The sequence below is a fragment of the Pempheris klunzingeri genome, chromosome 5 (assembly GCF_042242105.1).
Source record: "Pempheris klunzingeri isolate RE-2024b chromosome 5, fPemKlu1.hap1, whole genome shotgun sequence".
NCBI classification, from domain to species: Eukaryota; Metazoa; Chordata; class Actinopteri; order Acropomatiformes; family Pempheridae; genus Pempheris; species Pempheris klunzingeri.
Genome location: NC_092016.1, coordinates 1,622,501 through 1,646,411, shown reverse-complemented (window position 1 = coordinate 1,646,411; position 23,911 = coordinate 1,622,501). Strand labels below are relative to the sequence as shown.

At 43.7% G+C, this 23,911-nt stretch overlaps 2 protein-coding genes across 4 annotated transcripts in view; one reads left to right on the top strand and one right to left on the bottom strand.

Annotated features, from left to right (window-relative positions):
• Positions 1-2,215: 2,215 nt before the first annotated feature.
• Positions 2,216-11,841, top strand: LOC139200984 (BTB/POZ domain-containing protein kctd15-like). 2 transcript variants are annotated; one of them, XM_070830180.1, is made up of 5 exons: positions 2,216-2,242; positions 4,618-4,793; positions 6,124-6,268; positions 10,840-11,142; positions 11,680-11,841. In XM_070830180.1, the coding sequence occupies exons 1-5, from the start codon at positions 2,216-2,218 to the stop codon at positions 11,839-11,841; spliced, it is 813 nt and encodes a 270-aa protein (XP_070686281.1). The 2 variants fall into 2 exon arrangements, with proteins under 2 accessions (XP_070686281.1, XP_070686282.1); XM_070830181.1 differs by lacking the exon at positions 2,216-2,242 and having other exon boundaries at positions 4,615-4,793.
• A 4,180-nt stretch (positions 11,842-16,021) lies between these two features.
• The window catches only part of LOC139201397 (transcription initiation factor TFIID subunit 4-like), a 29,866-nt gene continuing 21,976 nt past the window's right edge, over positions 16,022-23,911 (bottom strand). For both annotated transcript variants that reach the window (XM_070830697.1, XM_070830698.1), the window contains exon 15: positions 16,022-16,404. In XM_070830697.1, coding sequence (XP_070686798.1) covers positions 16,243-16,404 — 162 coding nt within the window. In that variant the 3' untranslated portion in view covers positions 16,022-16,242. The remainder of the gene's footprint in view (positions 16,405-23,911) is intronic.

Genomic DNA, 23,911 nt, shown 5'->3' with positions numbered 1-23,911 from the left:
CCTTTCAGCTCTGCAGAGGGCGACAACGTGCGACATTTACCTTCAGACGCTCGGCTGAAAGGTCAGACATGTGGACTATTATTATTATATTAGTTTAAAAACACATAATGTAAAAAATATAAATGTAAAGATTAAAGTGGGACCATCAGCAGCAGCAGCATCTTTAAATAAACTACAGTAACTTCAGTTTTATGTGTCTGACTCAGGGTTTCTTCATCTTGTCTTATATTAGTTTGATAGGTTTTTATCCTAAAAGTCACTCTAACTTGCTAAGTTACAATATTATTATTATTAAATGGAATAATGAGCAGCTGATAAACAACACAAAATGAGGTGAGAAAATAAAAACAGTCCTAAAATGTCTTAAATTCACATTTACTGATAAAAGCCCTTAGTAAAGTATAAAATAGTCTGTTATTCTGTTTGTGAAATTCTTAAAAAGTTTATTAATCGAAGGCAGTAATGTGAACTCAGAACATCTGACAGTTCATCTCATTAGAAATATACAGATATGTTAATAAACATGTTTGGACATCAGTGTGTATTTGTACGACTATATTTTTATATTTGATGCTCATTATTGTTGCAAAATTGCCCTTAAATTTCATTAAACTTGATTAAAAAGTAAAATTAAATTCAACTTTCTGATACACGTGGACGCTCTGAACATACATTTATTACAAATAAGTAATAATATTGTGCAAACTCTTGAGTGATTTAAGACAAAAGGAGGCAGTAAAAATACCTAAATTCTTCATTTCATCCACTTTTTGGCACAAAATTGTCAGTTTTTGTTCAGGAAGTTTAATTTTTTATTAAATAGTATCTTCACTCATCAAAATATATTAAAATAATACATGAAATCAGTGTTTTGGCTGTAAAATCTGCACACAGCTGTGAAAATCCTCATGTAAGATCATCACTGAAGCCGATCACGTGACCCTCAGGTGCTTCCCTCCTGGAGAAAGTGGTGCAGGTCCGATCATCCCCGGTCTCCCCTACACCCCCCTGCAGGAAGGACAGTAGCCCATAAGGGACAAACAGGGTGTAAATATTACCCATGAGGGGTTCAGGTCCTCAGGTAAACACACAGGTAACACACATCATTTTAATGAAGTGATGACGTGATGCAGGTGAGTTCAGAGACCTGTGTGACCTTTTCAGCATCAGCTTCAGTCATCACCACTTTCTCTGGATAAACCAACATCGTGCTTCTTAAAATGAGCGAAATTTGCATTGAGTTCGGTCTGCCTGTTCAGGCTGCTGCAGGAAACGGCGGCAGCAGCAGAAGAAGAAGTGATGAGTGGATGAACGTGACAGCCAGCAGCCACATGGCCACACCACATCCCGGCCGAGAGTCTCTGCGTAAAGTCGTGCGCACTCCGGAGCACAAAATGGTTCCTGGAGATGGAGCCGCGGACGAGCGCACCAAACCCCGGCCGGATTTCAGCCTTTTTTCCTCGCCGGTTTCTGCAGCGAGCAGCAAGCAGCGGCGGAGATATTTCGGATGCGGCCGAGAGATGAGGAGAATAAAACGGATCTGTGCGCGCAGCCTCCAGGCGCACATCTCCATCTACCAGTGCGCAATAATTGAAATGGCGCATTTGGCCGCAGGCTGCTGGAAGGGCATAATGCATGACGATAGACGTCATTTGGCTCCAGAGCCAGAGGGATGTTTGATGTTGCTAAAATATATGAGTTGTCGGGGAGAAAGACGTGGACGTGCAGGGCAGACGGGGAGGGACGCGTGCGGGCCAGCTCCATATTGAAGAGCCGGAGCAGGAAGAAGCAGCTTGTTGGTTTTCCTCTGACGGATTTACGCACAGAGGTTGACACGGTTGATGGATGTTAGATCTTCCTCATTAATCATCCCTCATCTTTCTGGCAGAAGGAGGATCTCGGTTCTCTCTCTCCTCTGCTGACAGAAGACGAGTTGGGGCGAGAGAAAGAGGAGCAAACCGGCCGCGTTATTGTAACCTAATCCTGGCCCCTGGGGGTCCGAAGGGCCCCGGGCGAGACTTCTCTTTCAGCCCTCCTCTTTATCCTTTCGGAGGAGACGCGGCTCCTGCTGCCTCACACACACACACACACACACACACACACACACATTAACACACACCGACCGGAGGACAGAGAGGCGGTGACGTGAAGCGAAGACCAGCCGGGATCCTCACACTCAAACCCCGGGAGGGAGCAGACGGACGCCCCGGTCAGCATGTCTTCTGTGTCGGTGTCCTCTCAGGTAAGGACGCGCTGCCTCCGGCCGAACAACTCACGCTCAGATTCATGTGACATTTAGACGTAAAGTTTTAAAGTTAACCTTGTAAAGCACCGAAATTCTGATTACAATCCGCTGGATTTCGACATAGCCCCGCTACGCGCTGTTCTCTAACTGCTACCGAATTCCATTTAAAATGAGGCAGTTTTAAGTTTCCGTGGGTGTTTGTACACACATGTATTTCCGATATAACAACGCTTCGTGTGCTCTGTAATGACATGACACACTGTTTAATTCGGCACAAAGAAAGCGACCAGAAGCGGAGCGTATTTCAAGAAAAGCTGAACTTTATGTGATGGCTCGCCTGCTTTTCCTGCCATCTTTTCCCATCACGTACGCAGCGTTCGGCGGTATGAGACTCTGGTAAAAGTAAATGTTATCGAAACTAAGTTTTAGTTGATGGACAATTCACATCCCGAATTCACCAAAAGCTCGTACACTACTGAGAAAACGTCTAAAATAAGACTCAGGCGATACTCACAGCCCGCCGATTAGCAAGGGCGCGTTAAATGTTCACATTTTTAAATGGAGTCTGGTGTGTGGCGTTGTTCCTCCACATGCACTGACACAGGTTAGGCTCTGCAGGTTTAAAGTATTAAAGCCACGATTTCAGATAAACCCAGAGAGGAAATGCATGAAAATTAAAATATACAAGATTAAGACTGATTTAATTTGCATTTTCTGTGATTCTCAGCTGTCATTTCCCTCAAACTTCCACCATCAGACAACATTCCTCACTGATCTCTTGTTTATTTTTACCCTTTTTAAGTCAAACTGCAGCTTCCAGTCTTGCGCTTAATGCCATTGAATGGACCTGTTTATTTCTCACTGTGCGTCTAAAGGCTGGTTGGAGTCACGCCGATCATCCAGTCTTGAGATTATTTGCGTGATTAGAAAGTGCGGCTCCACATCTGGAGTCTGTAATCACACGGCAGCGCAGCCTGTTATTTCCTGTGATTTTAACACGGAGTCTGGTGCAGCAGCAGCAGCAGCAGCAGACAGCCGGAGAGGGGAGCGCTGTTTGTCAGTTTGGCCCCCGGCAGCGTGCAGGCCGCGGGGCAGAGACACTGAAAGCTGCAGCCCGCCTCCTGTTCACCTTTCATGCTTCAAAGCTCTTCTTTACAACCGGGAGGGGGGAGGAGGAGCAGCAGGGGGGGGGGGGTCAATTAATCCACAGTGTGGCTGGCCCAGCAGCCCCCCCCAGGTCATCACCATCCTCTGCCTCATCAGAGAGGCTGCCCCCCCCCCCCCCCCCCCCCCCCATGAATATTACATCCATGAAGTCTGCAGAGGAGCCACTTTCTCATCTGATGGAGGTTTACTTCAGTACAAGTACAACAGTGTACAAGTACAACAGTGTAGAAGTACAACAGTGTACAAGTACAACAGTGTGCAATACAAGTACAGCAGTGTAGAAGTACAAGTACAACAGTGTGGAAGTACAAGTACAACAGTTACAACGTTACAAGTAAAAGTACTGTGTTCACAATCAAAGTATCAGCAGTAAAAGTACATAGTTATTAGTAGTAAAAGTACCCAGGCATGAGCAGTAAAAGTACACAGTTATTAGTAGTAAAAGTACACAGGTATGAGCAGTAAAAGTACACAGTTATTAGTAGTAAAAGTACACAGGCATGAGCAGTAAAAGTACACAGTTATTAGTAGTAAAAGTACCCAGGCATGAGCAGTAAAAGTACACAGTTATTAGTAGTAAAAGTACACAGGTATGAGCAGTAAAAGTACACAGTTATTAGTCGTAAAAGTACATGAAGGTAATACTTGTGTACTTTTACTACTGATACTTTAAGTATCAATATTAAAAGTACTAAAGTATCAGTAGTAAAAGTACACAGGTGTCGGCCTCCTGTAGTATCAGTACTCTTCACCTGATGGAGGAAGAACAGACAGCAGCCCCCCCCCACCTGAGACAGCAGGTCCATTAAAGGCAAAAATAAAATAAAAAATCTTTAAAAGAATGAAAACAGATTCTGAAAAAATAAATTAAAACTGAAAAAAAAAAAAAAAACTAAATATTTAAAATAAAAAGAAATTAAGTGATATACAAATAAAATATCAATTAAAAGATAAAAAATATGAATAAATAGTAAAATATAAAAAATAAAAATAAATAAAATAGATATAAATACTGAAACACTGTAAAAACAGATAGTTAAACATTTATATCAGACAGGATTTTAGAATATCGATGGTTTGAATCCGCTGACGTGGCTCAGTGACCAATTAGAAACCTGGAGCTCACAGCAGGGGCTTCTGGGATATGAAGTTAAAGGAGCTCTGAAGCTGCAGCGGCTCCTCTCACCTGTGCTTACCTTTGACAGGAGGGGCGGAGCATGTCCAGGATGTCTCTGAGCCGCTCACCCGTGTCCCCCATGACCACCCAGGGCATCCCGTCACCCGCCCAGCTCACCAAGGCCAACGCCCCCGTCCACATCGACGTGGGGGGGCACATGTACACCAGCAGCTTGGCGACGCTCACCAAGTATCCCGAGTCCAGGTAAGACCACCTGAACATTTAAAGGAGACGGCATTATGGAAGAGCCAGACCTGGAAGATCCACACCAGACTCCATTAAAAAAAACAGTGATTTTACCTGACAGAACACAGGAGCTGCTGGTCTGCTGCTGCCTCCACTGATTAGTTAGTTTGTGTTATTGTGTGACTTAAGTGTTTCAAAAGTTTAGTTTTGATCCATCTCAATATTTTTGTAACACAAAATAACACAAACAAACTAACTGGTCAAAGCAGCAGCAGACCAGCAACTCCTGTGTTCTGTCAGGTAAAATTACCATTTTTCTGAATGTAGTCTGGTGTGTGTGCTGTTTGTGGTTAAACCAAAAGGATCTTCCAGGTCTCTCTCTGTAGGGATCCTTTCCATGATGCTGTCACACACTCAGAATAACACTCTGAGCCACCAAAAATATGTACAAATAGGCCCCAGGATTGAAAAGAACACTGTAGTTATCCTTCAGAGTATTTAGTTAATATTTTCACTATAAAAAGGTTTTTAAAAAAGTAAAAGTATTCACATCAAGTACACTTGCATGGTTATAATAATATATATAATCCCTGATAGATTAACGTCTCTGTAATGTCAGAGCTGGTTAAAAGCTGAGCTACAGTGTAAAAGACGACATATTTTGTTCTATATATCAGATTATATTTAGTATTGATGGTCTAAATGTGTCAGAACGGTGAGAACTCGCTCAGAGATCAATAATAATATCAATATTCACAGAGTGGTTCTGCCTCAGCCCGCTATTACAATTAGAAGCTGTTTCAAGCACCTGGTTTTTAATTTGCTTCATTTATTTTATTTTAATTTGATTTTACAGTCACAGAAGATGAAACCTGCAAAAATTCACATTCAAAAACCAAGAAATTGTCTTTTTTCTAAATGTTTTTGTTTAAGAAATTTACTGAAATCAGCCATCAAAGTTCATTTTCTGTCACTGAATCTAAAACTTTTCAGCTTCTCTGCTGTTACTAAAATATAATGAGTGCATCAGTGTTAGATATGATAAACAGCATCGTCTGTATCTTCCTTTTTTTAAAGGATAATTCTGGTGTTATTCTATATTTTCCTACATGTCGGTGGCTCTAATCATTTAAAAACTCATAAATATATAGTTCCATGTTTTAAAAAAAGGGGCTGTCTTTTATCAAACAAACACGAGGAAGCAGTGTGTTCGTTGGGGACTATTTTCAGCGGCGGATGAATCCACATTAGGTGCTCCAGTGAGTGTTTGGGGCAGCAGGACGGTGTGTGTGTGTGTGTGTGTGTGTGTGTGTGTGTGTGAACAGTCTGTGTGTGATGTCTGTTGCAGGATCAGCCGGCTGTTTAACGGCACCGAGCCCATCGTGTTGGACAGCCTGAAGCAGCACTACTTCATCGACAGAGACGGGGACATCTTCCGCTACATCCTCAGCTTCCTGCGCACCTGCAAGCTGCTGCTGCCCGAAGACTTCAAGGTAAAACTGTCGCAAAGCAAAGAACCATTAAGTTTGTCACAGATCTTCTTCTGCTGGTTTTAAACCCAGAGATGCTGCCGATCGTTTTCTTTAAGAGTAAAACTTCTTGATGTGCAACTTCTACTGAGTTTGATCCGTGCTGCCATCTTCCAGTGGGACTGCAGGATTGATGGGAGGCAGAATCCTGGTATTTTTAAGTGTAGATCACCTCAGAGAGACCTGGAAGATCCTTTTGGTTTAACCACAAACAGCCGTTATATCGCTCTCTGCACACACACCAGACTACATTCAGAAAAATAGTGATTTTACCTCACAGAACGCAGGGTGATGTTCAAATTAATGTGGTTGATTCAGACCCAGACGAACCCTTTGAAATATCAAGAATGACCATTTAAAACACCAAAGTCACACAAGAACACCAATAAACCAACCGACTGAGGCAGTGGAAGACGAGGAAATCCTGTGTTCTGTGAGGTAGAATCGCTAATTTTTTGAATGGAGTCTGGTGTGTGTGCTGTTTGTGGTTAAACCAAAAGGATCTTCCAGGTCTCTCTCTGTAGGGATCCTTTCCATGATGCTGTCACACACTTAGAATAACACTCTGAGCCTGTCAGTGGATCAAACAAGCTCTTTTAGTGGACCTACTGTGATCAGGTGCAGTTGCTCCAAAGGATCACGTTGCACCTGCTGGCTGAGGTGATCTACTGGACCAGTTCCAACACTCTTACTACCAACCAGGGACCAGATTTGAAAACACAGAAGTTCTCCTTTAATGGCGGTGACAGACTTTTACCTAAAAATGGTGGAAAAGATATTTCTGTGTTACTCTCTGAATCATGTTGTATGAAAGTGTATGAGGACGAGGAGACCGGTTCAGAAAATGAAAACTGTGATTGTTTGCATTGAGGTGTGGTCACTTAGCTGAGATTATCTCAGATTAGATAACGTGCTGCGTTTGGTTCGGAGGTCCTGCAGTCAGAAACTCCACACAGCTGCTGATGGTGACACTGTGACGCTGATTGTTTCCGAATGTTTCCTCCTACGTTTTCCTCCGCTGTTGCTTTGACTCACTGACTCTCCTTGATGGACCAAAATAAAAACATTTCTGGCCACAGGACAATGAAGAGCTAATGTCATGCTGAGCACAGACTCTCTCAGACAGACTGATGAGGTTTAACATCCTAATTATTTACGGATAACTTTATTATCCTTAAATAATTAGTCTTATTTCTACATATTCTGGTGTCTACATGACTGGTCGGTACTAACAAAGCGTTGGAATTGGTTGAAAGAGCTTGTTTGATCCACTGACAGGCTCAGAGTGTTATTCTAAGTGTGTGACAGCATCATGGAAAGGATCCCTACAGAGAGAGACCTGGAAGATCCTTTTGGTTTAACCACAAACAGCACACACACCAGACTACATTCACTAAAACAGGGATTTTAGAGAACAGGACACAGGAGCTGCTGCTTTGACCAGTTAGTTTGTTTGTGTTATGGTGCGTTACACAAATATTGTGATGGATCAAAACTAAACCTTTGAAACACCAAAGTCACACAATAACGCAAACTAACTAATCAGTGGAGGCAGCAGTAAACCAGCAGCTCCTGTGTTCTGTCAGCTAAAATCCCTGTTTTAGTGAATGTAGTCTGGTGTGTGTGCAGAGAGCGATATAACGGCTGTTTGTGGTTAAACCAAAAGGATCTTCCAGGTCTCTCTCTGAGGTCATTTTACCTCCCAGCTACAGCTGCTTTGACCTGTTAGCTCGTTTGTGTTGCTGTGTGTTACACAAACATCGTGTTGGATCTTGAAACACCAAAGTCACAACGTTCATCATAAGTCTCTGACAACATGATGCAAAATATGAATAAAATAAATCATAAACATTATTCAGTGAAAAGAAGCACATTCAGTAACACGGTGGGATAAATCCTGCAGACAGATGTAACTCAGTAACTGTATCGACTCTGTTTCTCTAATGATGATCTCTGGCTCGCAGCTCAGATACGCAAAGATGGGAGAGGAGAGGAAAAAAAAACCTGGAGGTCAAATAGATGATTTGTGTTCGTCCACCGACGCGTCGTCTCTTCGTTAGTTTGAACAAACAGCAGCAGAGTCTTTGAACTCTGCAGATTTCTGACACTTTAATCAGCGCCGGCGGCTGCAGAGCTCCATCCAGTGTCGCTTACAGCGCAGACGAGTGTGTGTTTTACTAAATTAATGTGTGAGGTGTGTGTGTGTGTGTGTGTGTGTGTGTGTGGGGGGGGGGGGGGGAGTCAGTGGGCATACTGCATCTCTCTCATCTCCCTCCCTGTAGTTAGCGATTGCTGCCTCTGTTATTCTGCTCAGGATGACTAAAAAGCCCCGCAGACACAACCCCTCTTTATAAAACACATCTATCCCTCGCTTCCAGCCTGAGATGGATGGGGGGGGGAGGGCGGAGGAGGGAGGAGGAGTGAGGAGGAGGAGGAGGAGGAGGGGGGAGAGCGAAGGAGGCGAGGCTTTGATACAGCGTGAAGCCTCGGGCCAACAGCAGCTCTCTGTCAGGAGCAGTGTGGAGTTAAAAAAAGAAGAGACACAGGCCTCCTTCGCTCTCTGAGCTTCACCGGCAGACGAAGAAGCACAACACAGAATTAGTCTTCACATCGTGTGACCTGCAGCGGAGGGTTTCTGTCAGGAAACATAAGGAAGTGTCCGGAATTAAAGGGTATTTTTAAACACGGGCCTTATTTTTACATGTCGAGTCCCAAATGACCAGTAAAGCATGTCCACTGAATTAAAAAGTAATACTGTGATAATTACTGTGTGACTTTAGTCTAGTCAGGCAGCAGCAAACACACCAGACTCCATTCACAAAAGCAGTAATTTTACTTTACAGTACACATGGTGGTGTTCAAATTAATGTGGTTAATTCAGACCCAGACTAACTCTTCATAATATCAAGAATGACCCTTTAAAACACCAAAGTCACACAATAACACAAACAGACTAACTGATGGAGGCAGCAGCAGAGCAGCAGCTCCTGTGTCCTGTGAGCTAAAATCCCTGTTTTAGTGAATGGAGTCTGGTGTGTGTGCAGAGAGCGATATAACATCTCTCTCTGTAGGGATCCTTTCCATGATGCTGTCACACACTTAGAATAACACTCTGAGCCTGTCAGTGGATCAAACAAGCTCTTTTAGTTGGTGGCTGCTGGCTGAGGTGATCTACTGGACCAATTCCAACACTTTTACTACCTACCAGTCAGGTCCATGTTTAAAAATACTAAAGTTATCCTTTAAAACTAGAGATCAAATCAGCTGTTGAGTGTCACCAGTTTTTTAAGCTTTCTGGTCATTTTGAGAAAGAAGGAAATAAGACAGGAAGTGAGGCAGGAAAATAAATAAATTAGAAATTCAAGAAAAAGAAACATGAAAGTAAAGTAGGAGAGAAAAAACAGAACAAAGAAAGTTCATCTTTTTCTGGAGCTTTCTCACAAGAAATAATCCAGCTGTTGTGAAACATTCACTTAAAAGAGTTGAACTGCATCTTCCATATCCTCTTGAGAGAAAGCTCAGGAAAACACTAGTAAGTGGAGCTTTAATTAGGATTATTTTTATCCCTCCTTCTCTTCCGTCATGTTTCCCTCGTTCCTCTTTCCTTCTGCATCTTCTCCAAACCATCTGAAAACAAACAAGAACTTAAAGGTTCAATGTGTAACTTTCAGAAAAGGTGATGACACGAGGCCGAACGTGACGGCGGCGTAGCTACGACACAGCTAGCAGGCCAGCCTTAGCTTAGCATAAGTTACAGCTAGCTAGATGGCCGCTCCTTTCATCGCTTTGTACCGTCACATTATTTATTGTTGGCTAAAATCAGCATTTGTCGTAAATATATAACAGGCTACTGTGAGTCACGTTAGCTGGAGAAGTAATTTAAGCTAGCTAGCTAACATTGTTAAAAAAAAACAGAAAAAGAACTATGAATGATGCGAGTTAAAGGAGCAGTTCAACATTTAGAGCAATCCCAAGGGTCAGATTCATTCCTCTCTCGGGTCTGTGTGAAGCTAGCTTAGCTTAGCTTAGCATAAAGACAGGAAACAGAGGGAAACGGCTAACGTGGCTGAAACAAAATCCACCTACCAGCTCCTCTAAAGCTGATAAAGCTGATTTGTTTGCCTGGAAAGTGTCCCTGCTACCTCCTGACCTCCAGGTGAAGGAACAGGGACGCCCTTCGATTCAAAACACCTGATTACTGCTCCCAGCGACCACAGATTATCATTTTCATACTTCAGTTTTTGCAGGAAATAAACAAACATCGGACTCAGGTAGTGTTTTGCTAGCGATAACGTTAGCGTGCGAGCCAAACGAAGGTCCCCCGTGAATCGTCCTGCCGATGCCGACCCTGGTTTTATTCCCGTTTGGCTTCACTAGATGAAACTTGTGGTTGGCTTTGCTAAGCTAACGTGGACTTTGTGTTGGGCTTTGCTAAGCTAACGTTGCTAACGTTGATGCTGTAGGGAAGCTGAGGAGAGGTAAACGTCACACAACGTAAATGATTACAGATTTTTAACACCCTCCTCCTCCTCCAGGACTTCCCCCAGCTCTACGAGGAGGCCCGGTACTACCAGCTGACCCCGATGGTGCGGGAGCTGGAGCGCTGGCAGGCGGAGCGGGAGGCCCAGCGGGTGGCGCCCTGCGAGTGTCTGGTGGTTCGCGTGACGCCCGACCTGGGCGAGAGGATCGCGCTGAGCGGGGAGAAGGTCCTGATCGAGGAGATCTTCCCCGAGACCGGAGACGTCATGTGCAACTCTGTGAACGCCGGCTGGAACCAGGACCCCACCCACGTCATCCGCTTCCCCCTCAACGGGTACTGCAGACTGAACTCTGTGCAGGTGAGTCCACACCTGGAACCACAGTGGTGTTGTTAATATTATTACTATTATTAATGTGTTAAGTTCATTTCATGGTCGTTTCAATGCTGTGAAGAGCTTTGAGCTGCATGAAAGGTGCTAAAATTATTATTATTAATCAGATTTAATGTTTCAAACACAATTCAAAGTTCTTTACTAGTGACCGACGAGGATGTTAGAAATAAATGTAGGGAAACAACCAAAAACAGCAATAAAAGATGGGTTGTGTTAAGATAAGAAAAGGAGAATAATAAATAACATGAATGCAGATAGAAATTAATTAGAATAAGGAATAAAACAGAAAATATTGACCTATAATGTTGCTTTAACTCATTATACTGAGCTGTATTTTCTCTTCCAGTTGTTGTTTTACCCTTTAATTCATAAAACTACATCATAGAAATCCTGATTTATAAAGTAACTGAAGCCACCAGATAAAGAAAGAGCAGAAAAAAGTAGAATATTTAAAAGAAAATCGAAGTAAAAGTCACTTTCACCGGTGGGACTCTGTCCCTGCAGGTCCTGGAGCGTCTCTTCCAGAAGGGCTTCAGCATCAAGGCGTCCTGCGGGGGGGGCGTCGACTCGTCCCAGTTCAGCGAGTACGTCCTGTGTCGTGACCTGCGGCACAGCCAGTCCGTCACCAGCACCCCCATCCGGATCAAACAGGAGCCTCTGGACTAACCGACCCGCCGATGACGAACTCTACCAGCAGTCACATCCGGATCCTTCTGCCAAACGTCTCCAGCAGGAAACACGTCGAGACTTTAGGAGACGTTTGACGTCTGGAAATCACAAAAACGCTTCAGTTTGGACCGAATGTTCTTCGTTTTGGGCCCGACGACTTCTGTGGAAAAAGAAACAAGCCAAACGTACAAACACCTGCTGTCACGTGTAAATAATATTTGTAATAAGAATCTGGTTTGATATGAGCAGCTTGCTTGGTGAGTATTGTCCTCTGTGTATACAAACGAATAGAAAAGTCATTTTTATAAGTGTGTACGGAGGCCAAGGGGCGCATAATTTAATTCTTTTTTATAAAACTGCCATTTTGAAAATGTATATTTAATGTATTTGTTAGCTTACTTTGTGTCACTATTTTTCATTTGTACAGATGTATTGATAAAAACATTAAAAAAAAAAAAAAGCTCAGCTGTTTTTTTTTTTTTTTTTTTTTACATCAAATTCTACAAAAAAAACAAAAAAAAAAAAAGAAGCTTCTTTATCATTTTCTTTATTTCATTTTTTTTGCAAAGGTACAAACAACTGTAAAATTGCATTGCCTGAAATGCGTCAGGATTGAATACAGAATGTAGGAAATATAAATAGTCGCAAAAATTGTGTCCTTCCAACAGATGATACTTTCGCCGGGCGCTCTGAGGACCCCGACTCCCACTGAATATATAGTACATACACCACGGCTTCGGTTAGCAGTTAGAGCTATATACTATACAAACCAAATGCCCGATATGAGGGTGGGGGGGGGCAGGGGGGGGGGGAGAAAGACATTTAAAGCGTTAAAAACCTTCAATGTACACACACCCTTTCCAAAAAAGTCATCTTAAAAACTTTCAACAGCAAACCGTGAAGCGAAACTGCATATTCAACTACTGACAAATTATTATGTTCAACAGTAAAAGGTCGACGTTTTCAGACTGTGATTTGAATTTCAATGTTTCATAGTCACACGTTGAGCTAAAAGTTAAATCACATGTCAGCGAGGAGGAGGAGGAGGAGGAGGAGGAGGAGGAGGAAGAGGAGGAGACTGCAGGAATGTAGTTTGATCTGAAGCTTTATGTTTGTTAGCGTTTGTGAACGTAGCCTGAGTGAGTTTCACTGCCTGTGGGAGAACCAGCTCCCTGGTGATTGTTAACTGAGACAAAAACCTTCAAAAAAAAAAAAGAACTGTGAATGATGCGAGTTAAAGGAGCAGTTCAACATTTAGAGCAATCCCAAGGGTCAGATTCATTCCTCTCTCGGCTCTGTGTGAAGCTAGCTTAGCTTAGCTTAGCTTAGCTTAGCATAAAGACAGGAAACGGAGGGAAACAGCTAACGTGGCTGAAACAAAATCCACCTACCAGCTCCTCTAAAGCTGATAAACGCGCCGTATCTGATTTGTTTGCCTGGAAAGTGTCCCTGCTACCTCCTGACCTCCAGGTGAAGCTGCCCGTCGTCGGTCGAAGTGACGGCAGCTGTGAGAAACAGGAACAGGAACGCCCTTCGATTCAAAACACCCGATTACTGCTCCCAGCGACCACAGAAACCAGAAACAACGAGCTTTAGAGGAGCTGGTAGGAGGAGCCAGGCTAGCAGACTCCTCCCATTCCAGTCTTTATGCTAAGCTAAGCTAAGCTAACGGCCGCTAGCTGTAGCTTTTGAACGTCCGACTCTCAGAAGGGAAGTGGATTTCCCCTAAATGTCGAATGAACCCATTAATCTAGTCCGTCACCGTCATCAGCATCAACATCCCACAAATCCACATTGACCCCCACACACACACACACACACACACACACACTAAAATGATCTACCAGCTGTTTCCTCATTATTCATTCGACCATCCAGAGTTCAGTCACAGTTCTCGCGGTGCACATTCCTCTGACGACGACAATCCACAACATGATGCTCGATTAAAACTCGTGATTCGACTTAAAACGCAGAAGTGACGGCTGAGCGTCGACCTCTCCGGTCTGAGCGCGCTCACACAGGAAACCTTAAAACCGCAAAACACAAACGAAGCTAAAGAGCTCATGAGCCCGGCGTCCTGAGAGGGTAGTGGGCTCCGGACTGAAAGAAGAAGGGTCAGGAAACCTCGACGGAGCCGCGGAGGCCGGGGGGGAAGGTGAGACTCGGAAAGGCACCCGTTTAGGTACAGCGCTGGAGTCGGAACGTCGGGAATCAATCTGGATCGGCTCATCTCGCAGTCTGGAAAACACTTCTCACGAACGGCGCCTGTTTCAGACCTGCACATCACTCACTTCAACGTGTTCTAGGTCAAAGTAACCGCCAGAGGGGGAAGAGCTGCATTCTGGGTAATGTAGGCGCCACGTTTGAACAAAGAATGTGTATAAAAAGAGATTTTTTTTGTTTTTTTTCTTAAAAATTATCCAACGATGATGCGATATGACGACGTATTTAAAAATAAAAAAGGAATATTAAGGAGACGGGACAGAGAAAAATATTTGATTTCCAAGATTTGAGTTGTAAATTTACAAGAAAAAAATTAAAAAATTTATGAGAGAGATTGAGATTTTAAAGTCTCAAATTTACAATAAAAAAAATCTGGGAAAAATTGTGTTTCTGGGCTAAAATCTGGAGTAATTTTTGTATGTAAGTGTGATTTCTTCAGGTTATCCACTGCAGGCGTGATAAACGACGAGCAGTGACGAGGCTGATCCGACTCTCATAAAGTGAAGCGAAGAAACGTCATATTTACGAGTTTTACTCTCATAAGTTTGTGACTTTAATCTCAGAGAACATTCAAGTTCTTTCTTGTAAATTTGTGAGTTTTCTTCTCGTAAATTTACCACTTTAATCTCAGAATATAAACGTTTTCTCACATAAACAGGATTTCTGTTTAAAAAATCTGAATATTATCCGCCTCTTCTGGCTCTGTATTAGTTATTATTCTTATTTTTTAAATTACAAATGGCTGAATTCGCCGTCGTAAGGCCTGATCACACCAGACTTTAACACCAGCTGACCTCTGAGTGGACGGAGAGACGCAGAGTCCACATTTTAGGAACACTATCGACTCAGATTAGCTGTCCGTCACCATCCAGTTTGACTGAAGCGAGTATAAACTACATAATTAGAGACGTCAGGACTCTCAGACAGAATCGGCACAATGACAGCAAATGCACCAAATCCACTATTAACTCTAATACATTATTTTCATTTAAATGCTGTTTGTTTGAATCTGGTTTCACTTGGTAACACGACAACTTTAGGCTGTTGATCTGGTGACTACCATGTTAGCGCTAAAGCTAACTACCTTGTAATAATGTGCGAACTCTCCTGACTCAGAATAACGTCTGTTTACGAGTCCGCTGGTCTCTTGAGGGCCCCTAGAAGAGACTTCTTAATGAATATGAGACAATTACAACACATAAATTAAACTCCCTGAACAAAAAATGACATTTTGAGCCATTTTTGCCAACAAATAGCGACAAAACAATAATAATTTCAACCATAACAACTTCAGTGTGAAGCAGAAACACGTTTCAGTCAGGGGAGCCCCACAACCAAATCCTGCCCAGGGCCCCCAAACATCCAGAGGCGGCCCTGACAGTGAACTAATGAGCTCAGTAGCTTGAGCTCCGTCACAAACAGGACAGAAAGCCTCCAGTTTATTGAAAGCTGCAGGGCTGGACGTAGACGTTTGGGGGCCCTAAGCAGGCTTCAGTTTGGGGGCCCTCCTCATTGTAACGTGTTGTGACTTCACAGGACAGTGAAATAGCTGCAGTCTCTGTGCTTTGTCATCGTTTTGTCATCATTTGTTGGCAAAAATGGCACAAAAATGTCAGGTTTTATTTAAGAATTTTAATTTTTTTTGTCTTATATTCATTAAAAATATATATATCTTTTCCAGTGGGAGACCAGCAGGCCCTCAGGAACTGTTTATAACGCTTCATGGGTGAAGATAATCCTGTTTACTGTTAGCACAGTTAGCCCAACTAGCTCTGCAAGTAGTCGCTGCATCACCAGGACTCGAGAACACTGAGATTAATGTCACCGCTTCGCTCTCTGGTGCGTCCGGGCCTCGGTAGCAGTTATCTTTTAACGAACGTGGAGCTGAGATGGTAATGTGCGGTCCAAAACGAGACACCTGAATGAGCTAAAAATGAGACGTCCTTGTAAAAAAAAGAAAGAAAAAATACACAAAGAGAAGTTTTAAAACTAGACGAGCGGGTTTAAGAGTCCAGCGGACGAACTGAAGGTTAAAAGAAGCTGAAGAACGGACTCAGGCCAAAATAAACCGTGACTATGAAACACCTTTGAGGATATGAGGTCCAGAGGAGGAGGTTGAAGTGTAATCCAGTTTGTGATCTGCAGTGGGCCGAGTGCTCTTCCTGGAGGGACTCCTCATTTCAGCAGCGCCTTGTAGAGCATTAGAGAGCGAGCTGTGGAGCGGTCCTGCTCCAGACAGAAGATGAAGTCCCTGAGGTTAACTCGTGTGATCCGCTGACGGAGCTGCTGGCGGGAGGAGGCGCCCGGAGAGGAGCCTGCACCCGAGCCTGAAGCCACCTGATGAGACAGAGGAGCGTTAGACCAAGTCTGGACGGCAGGGTCAGCCTTCAGGGAGGCACAAATAAGGATTCAGCATGAGATGGAGGCACTGAATAAATACTTAACATACTAAACCAGGACAAGAATCTGTGGAAGGCTATTTCCATCAATATAGGAGGGGGGAACAATGACGTAGTGTCTCCGAATTATTATTATTTCAAGAAATGTCAAAAGTAGACCAGAGACCAATCAATTATCAAAACAGTTAGCAATAACTTAACTCATTAAACGGCTAACTGCTGTAGCTTTAAGGCTAACTGCATCTTGACGCTACTGCTGAACATCATGGGTAACTTCAGTATTTTTAAACCTGGGGTCTATTAGTGCACATCCTGGTGTGAGTGACTGGTAGGTAGTAAAAGTGTTGGAACTGGTCCAGTAGATCACCTCAGCCAGCAGCCACCAAACGTGATCCTTTGGGACAACTGCACCTGATCACAGTAGGTCCACTAAAAGAGCTTGTTTGATCCACTGACAGGCTCAGAGTGTTATTCTAAGTGTGTGACAGCATCATGGAAAGGATCCCTACAGAGAGAGACCTGGAAGATCCTTTTGGTTTAACCACAAACAGCACACACACCAGACTACATTCACTAAAACAGGGATTTTAGAGAACAGAACACAGGAGCTGCTGCTCTGCTGCTGCCTCCATCAGTCAGTTTGTGTGGGTTATACATATATTGTGTTGGATCTTAACTAACCCTTCAAATCACCACAGTCACACAGTAATACAAACTAACTAGCCAATCAAGGCAGTAGTTGAACAGCAACTCCTGTTAAAAATTACTGCTTTTGTGAATGGAGTCTGGTGGCTCTCAAGAAAGAGACATAACGGCTGTTTGTGGTTAAACCAAAAGGGTCTTACAGGTCTATTATGGTCACTATGGAAAGGATCCCTACAGAGAGAGACCTGGAAGATCCTTTTGGTTTAACCACAAACAGCACACACACCAGACTACATTCACTAAAACAGGGATTTTAGAGAACAGGACAGGAGCTGCTGCCTCCATCAGTTAGCTTGTGTGTGACACAAATGTGTTGGATCCAAACTAACCCTTTAAAACACCAAAGTCACGTAATAACACAAACACCTCAGTCTTAAAAATGCTTAATGATTGGCTCATCAACACAAGTTTAAACTCGACCTTTAACTCTATTTAACACCCTTCAGGTCCTGGAGTTTAGATAATAATATTCATAAGGCGTAAATGACGGAGTCTGGGGCTCGTTGGCTAAACTCTGCAGTAACATCTGAAGGTAAGACTGTCTGAAGACCTCCTGGTTCAACTTCTGTGGTTTGCTTCTCCAGAAACGCCTGAATCGTCAATAACAGCACGCAGCGAGATCTCCCACACTCGTTTAATCACCCATTGAGTCCAGACCTGCAGGAGGATCACCGCACCTTCATGTGTCAGGTGTGTCTGCAGCCCGGGGCCAGGTAACACCCGGCCCCTGCAGCTACTGCTCAAACACGACTGTCAGTGATGTTGCTCCAACAAGCCCTCTTTCCCAACATTGTACATTATACAAACAAAATAACTCAATTCAGAGCAGCAGCAGTGACTCGGAGCGTCTCTTCCCAGGCTGCTGAAACGTCCCGAGGCGATCTCCATGGGTCTTTGAGAGGGAACTGCTGTTTGAAAAACAATATGTGTGAACGAGCAGTTCCCCAGAATTAACCCCGAGGGAGCGAGATGGTCTCCACGCACTGGGGCAAAAGCGGTTTACCTGACGGAGAATAAAAAAAGGATGACGTTTGGAGCCGAGACTGTGAATCTAACCACTTTCCACTTGTTTTCCACGTGGTGCTCGATGACGAGGTGTAAACGGGTGCAGAGACAACTGAGCTTCTATTTTCTACGGAGCAGAGCCTGTAGGCTGAGGCAACACAAGACCAGAGCCCCATCTACTCTCATGTTTCAGAGGGGAAACGTCACTATTTATGATTATTATACATATATAGAATATATTATTGTTCAGGACAGGTGGGGACAGAAAGGAACTGGTCCAGCAGATTGTTTAGGCTGCAACACAGGCTGTAATGTAAGTATTAGCCTTTAAAACCCCAAAGTCACACAATAACAAAAACAAACTTTGGGACAACTGCACCTGATCACAGTAGGTCCACTAAAAGAGCTTGTTTGATCCACTGACAGGCTCAGAGTGTTATTCTAAGTGTGTGACAGCATCATGGAAAGGATCCCTACAGAGAGAGACCTGGAAGATCCTTTTGGTTTAACCATGAAATCACGTTCCTCTCTGAACTCTTCAGTTGCTGTTCTTAAATAAATCTCTTCCTCCTTAAAAACCAAAACAAACACAGCCTGTGCTCTCTCAGTATTCAGCTTCATTATTTATGAAGCACAAAAGGACCTCAAACCGCCAAAATAATCAGGTGAAACTTCATCTGCATCTTATTTTCAGGATGGTTTCAGTCAAACGCTCCAGAGTCACTGAGTGTTTTCTGCTTTTCTCTGTTTGTTATCACAGGAAACTGAATATCTGACTGTTGGTCAGTGGATCAATTAATGATAAATCTAATAATCTACCAGGGGGGGGGGTGACTGAGCCTGAAAAACAGCTACTGTGGCCTGATATTTATGTCATTAGACGTCTCTCAATCAGAATAATCACCAAAGACGTAGTTTGACGGCGTTTTGAAGCAGCGTGGGATCATGGGAGTTGTTGTCTTCACCACCACTGCTGGTGGGAATCTGATGTGAATCATGTTCACAGATGAGTTCACTTTTATTAACAGTAGCTGCTAGTTGGCCGACTTCCTCCCTCAGAGGTTCTAACAACTAGAGCAGGTGAAACGCACCGTTACCGTTAGTAGAACGGGCTCCACCGGGGTCGGTGCAGGTCTGGTCAAATATTCTCTCTGTGTATTGAGCTCAAAAATTAGTAAGAAGAATGTAAAAACTAATTATTTCTTATTGAAAAGTCGGCTACTTTATTCCAGATGAAAGAAGTCTAAAGAAAAATAAGATGCTGTGAAATCTACCGTGAGTGAACGACGGCAGCAGGCTGTGTGAGGGAGGATGTTACCAAGAGGCCACCTGGCAAAATAAAAGCTGACATTTCCTGCATGTCGGTAGATTTATTTTATTTATTTATTTAAATAAAGACACTTTATGACTCAATACTGTGTTTAATGAACGTGCAGAGGACTGATCTATCTTTACATCTGTAGTGTGCTGGTCTCACACTTCCTGTCCCGAGAAAATAAAACTGAATAAAATAAAAATATTTGCAATAAATTAAAAAAAATAAAACTCTTCCCTCTTGCTATGGGACTTTTCTCAGACTTTAATCAGCCTGTCGGGGTTCGTTTTGCAATAAAGACGCCGCTCGCTGTTCATTCTCCTGCTCATTACATGGCTTGGTACTAAAATAAACCAACAATTTCACACAAAATACTGACTTAAAAGACAGTTTTACTGATTTAAAAATGATTTTCTTGCTCTTGCTCTCAGGACGGCGTCCACAGCAGCGGCCTGTCATACAGAAATAACTGTAGACTGCTGTAATGGACGAAAACAGAAAAATAACCATAACTGTGACCTCCTGCTGGCTCACATCATCAATTAATAATCATTCAAGAGACTTAAGTACACCATACTTCAGGAGATCTTCCTGGTAAAGAACTTCTCTTGTTGTTTTTAGACATTTTAATGTGTGCATGTTACATATTACACCTTTAGCCCTGATCTGCACTCGGTCTTTAATCTGCACGACGCTGCAGCTTCTCTACAAAGACCCTGAAGTGAACGTACAGCTCTGCCTGCCTGCGTCTCTGCCGAGCTCCTATTGTATAGATAACTGGGCTGCTGCTCAGAGCAGCAGGAGAGCCTGCAGGCAGAGCTGACAGCAGAGGATAGGAATGAAGCTCCAGGTCCATACAGGAACACAATCAGAGCATTATGAAGCCACACGGCCTGCGGGCACGCCGACACATATGTCTGCATGCACACACCCACACACCCCCACAGGCCTGGCCCCTATACGGACACACACTGCATCGATACGCACGTCACTAGCTAATCTAACCACTTAAATATCACTATGTATGTTAGTGCACATGATCAAGTAATGGTTGGTACACTACACTACAAACTACCGAACAACGTTTCTAATGTTTTAGTCAGGTCAAATAGTTTCTGTCCACTCCAGTCGTGTCAATATGAGGTCGCTGGCTGATGGAGGTTAACAGCAGGTGGAGCCGATTCTCCAGTTTGTCCCTTTAAACCAGAATAAGAGGATGATTATAGGAGGTCCATGAAAAGGTCAAACAACAGAAACAGAAACATTTCTGCTGTTTTTTGTTTAATTTTTTTTACACGTTTTGGATAAAATGACCATTAGGTGAAAAAAGTATTGGAATCGGTCCAATCGATAGCCGCACCAGACTCTATTGAAAAAAACATAAATTTTAACCTGCAGATCACAGAGGTAGCTAATCGATCGCTGCCTCAATTGGTTAGTTTTGTTTGTGTTATTGTGCGACTCTGGTGTTTTAAAGGTTTAATTCAGGTCCAACACAGTATTTGTGTAACACACAATAACACAAACAAACTAGCTGATCGAGGCAACAGTTGACCAGCAGCTCCTGTATTCTGTGAGCTAAAATCCCTGTTTTAGTGAATGTAGTCTGGTGTGTGTGTGCAGAGAGCGATATAACGGCTGTTTGTGGTTAAACCAAAAGGATCTTCCAGGTCTCTCTCTGTAGGGATCCTTTCCATGATGCTGTCACACACTTAGAATAACAATTTCTAAAACTTTTTGTACATTTAGACACTAAATACCAAAGTTATCCTTCACATCACATGCTTCATGTGCGCCATCATCTATTCATTCAGTCTGTTTCCCTTTGCTTTTTATCCACGCACTAACTTTTTCTTCCAGCACAAATGATTTTGTGTTCTCTGAGCCTCCCTGGCTGCCTTTTCTGTCTAATCTGCCCTCAGGCTGCTGCAGTACGCCCTTTAGCTCCCGACTGCAGGCCTGATCAGGCTTCAGATAGTCCCATCCTCCCCCACCCTCCTCCAGCGCCCCGGGGCTGCAGCCTGTTATGAATACACGCTAGCAACGCAGGAGGTTTGTTATTCTCACAGAAAAAAAAATCTAACAAATAACCCTTTTACCTCCTGAGGTCACCTGGAGACTGGTGGAGTGAGACCTTTGTAACACCCCAGAGAGTGAAACTTAATACCTGCTTCATGGTCAAAGCACGATGGAAAACCAGTAGGGACGGTATGAACTGGAATCATTTCCTTATCCATCACTACCTCTACTTCTTCTTCTGATGGGAACAAGCATTCATTCACATTTTCCTTTGATGGTTGTCTGGAAAATGTGTGTGAAATTTATGCTACATTAGGATGAAAACTTGACTCGTGCTCACAGCTTGTTTCTGCTGCCCTCAGGTGGCCAAAACAACCAGCTCCTTAATACTTTCTAAGAAACTGAATTCAGTGCTTTTCAAGGCTTTTCAAGGCTTTTCAAGGCTTTTCAAGGCCCTCTGACACTCTGACCCGGGCTGTTTTATGGAGAGTGTTCAGCCTGTACTTAGCAGAGCTCCGACAGACTCTCGGTCAGACCTAACATGCGTATGTTGACACAGGAAAGACAAAAGCCTGACTAATGCAGCAGCTACATTACTGACTACAGGCCAGCACATAGCTCACATTTCCCAGAGTTCATTGCCCCCCGTCAGCGGCTTAATCGACCCTCCGAAATGTTGGATTTCTCTGCAGGGTTTCTACCCCCTGCCTCCCTCCCCATCACTCTGCTGCCTTTGTCTGGGCCTGCTGGGGGGCGAGCCTCAGGCGGGATGTGTGGGCGCAGAGAGGGAGAGAGAGAGAGCATGTGGGTGAGGGTAGGGCGAGCACGAGGCATTTACCCCCCCTCCACCCCACACACACACACACACACACACACACACACACACACACGCCCCCAACACCCAGCCCCGAGCTCATTTCTGCAGAGCTAAAATCTATGGCTGCCTTCAGGGGAGGGAGGGAGGGAGAGGGGGAGGAAGGGGAGGAGTCACACCCACAACAAACCTCCAGGCAGACACTGACCCCCTTCACTCAACTTTGGTCACAGTCACTGCCTGGATTAGAGTGTGTGTGTGCATGTGTGTGTTGATGAAAAAGGTCATGAGTGTGTGTGTGTGTGTGTGTGTGTTTCTCTGCAGTCATCAGGCAACACACGCGCACGCGCACACACACACACACACACACACACACACACTCAGATCCTAATCCCCATCTTGGGGACTTTGACCAGCACGGTCACAGTATTTGATATAAAGCAAACTGTTATATTTATTATTATTTATCATTTCATGAACCCCCTTTACATCAAAGGATAACCTGAGCTGGTTGGGGTTACATATTATGGGTTTATGGGTTTAAAATAACTGGTAGGTACAAAACATTTGGGTATTGGTCCAGTAGATCACCTCAGCCGACACCCAAATCCTTTGGGACAACTGCACCTGATCACAGTAGGTCCACTAAAAGAGCTTGTTTGATCCACTGACAGGCTCAGAGTGTTATTCTAAGTGTGTGACAGCATCATGGAAAGGATCCCTACAGAGAGAGACCTGGAAGATCCTTTTGGTTTAACCACAAACAGTCGTTATATCGCTCTCTGCACACACACCAGACTACATTGAGAAAAACACAAATTTTACACAGGAGTCTCTGGACTACAGCTGCCTCAATTAGTTAGCTAGTTTGTTTTATTGTGTGACTTTGGTGTTTCAAGTATTAGTTCGGATCCAACTAAATATCTGTGTAACACACAATAACACAAACAAACAAACTGATCGATACAGCAGCAGACCAGCAGCTCCTGTGTCCTGTTCTCTAAAATCCCTGTTTTAGTGAATGTAGTCTGGTGTGTGTGCTGTTTGTGGTTAAACCAAAAGGATCTTCCAGGTCTCTCTCTGTAGGGATCCTTTCCATGATGCTGTCATACACTTAGAATAACACTCTGAACCTGTGTTCAGATGTGGATCAGTGGAGTCTCTCTCTCTCTTTCATTAACAGCGGCTTCGTGATATCTTTGCTGTGGCACAACTTGGCAGCTCTTAGCCGCCCTGCTGGCCTGTTGGACGAGCTACAGACGAGACTGGTGGACTTCCTCGAGTCAGGTCACCACTGGCTCAGGGCAGTAGTGCTTTATCTGCCTGCACAAGGCTCCAGGTAGCCCAGAGGCTGCTTTATCGTGCTGATATTTGCAGGGGAGATCTGACATGGGGATGGTTACAGAGGGCCAGTGGTCTGAAGCGGCTGCTTTTACTGTAGTACTAAAAAACTAGCATGCTTGCGGGTTCGGCTGTGAGTGTGGCAAAAACTGTGAAAAAGCCCTTTAATCAACTTCTATATTACGTGCATGTTAAAAAAAAATAGAAAAAGGAGACATTGTGGTTTCCCTGCAGTCAGTTTACAGT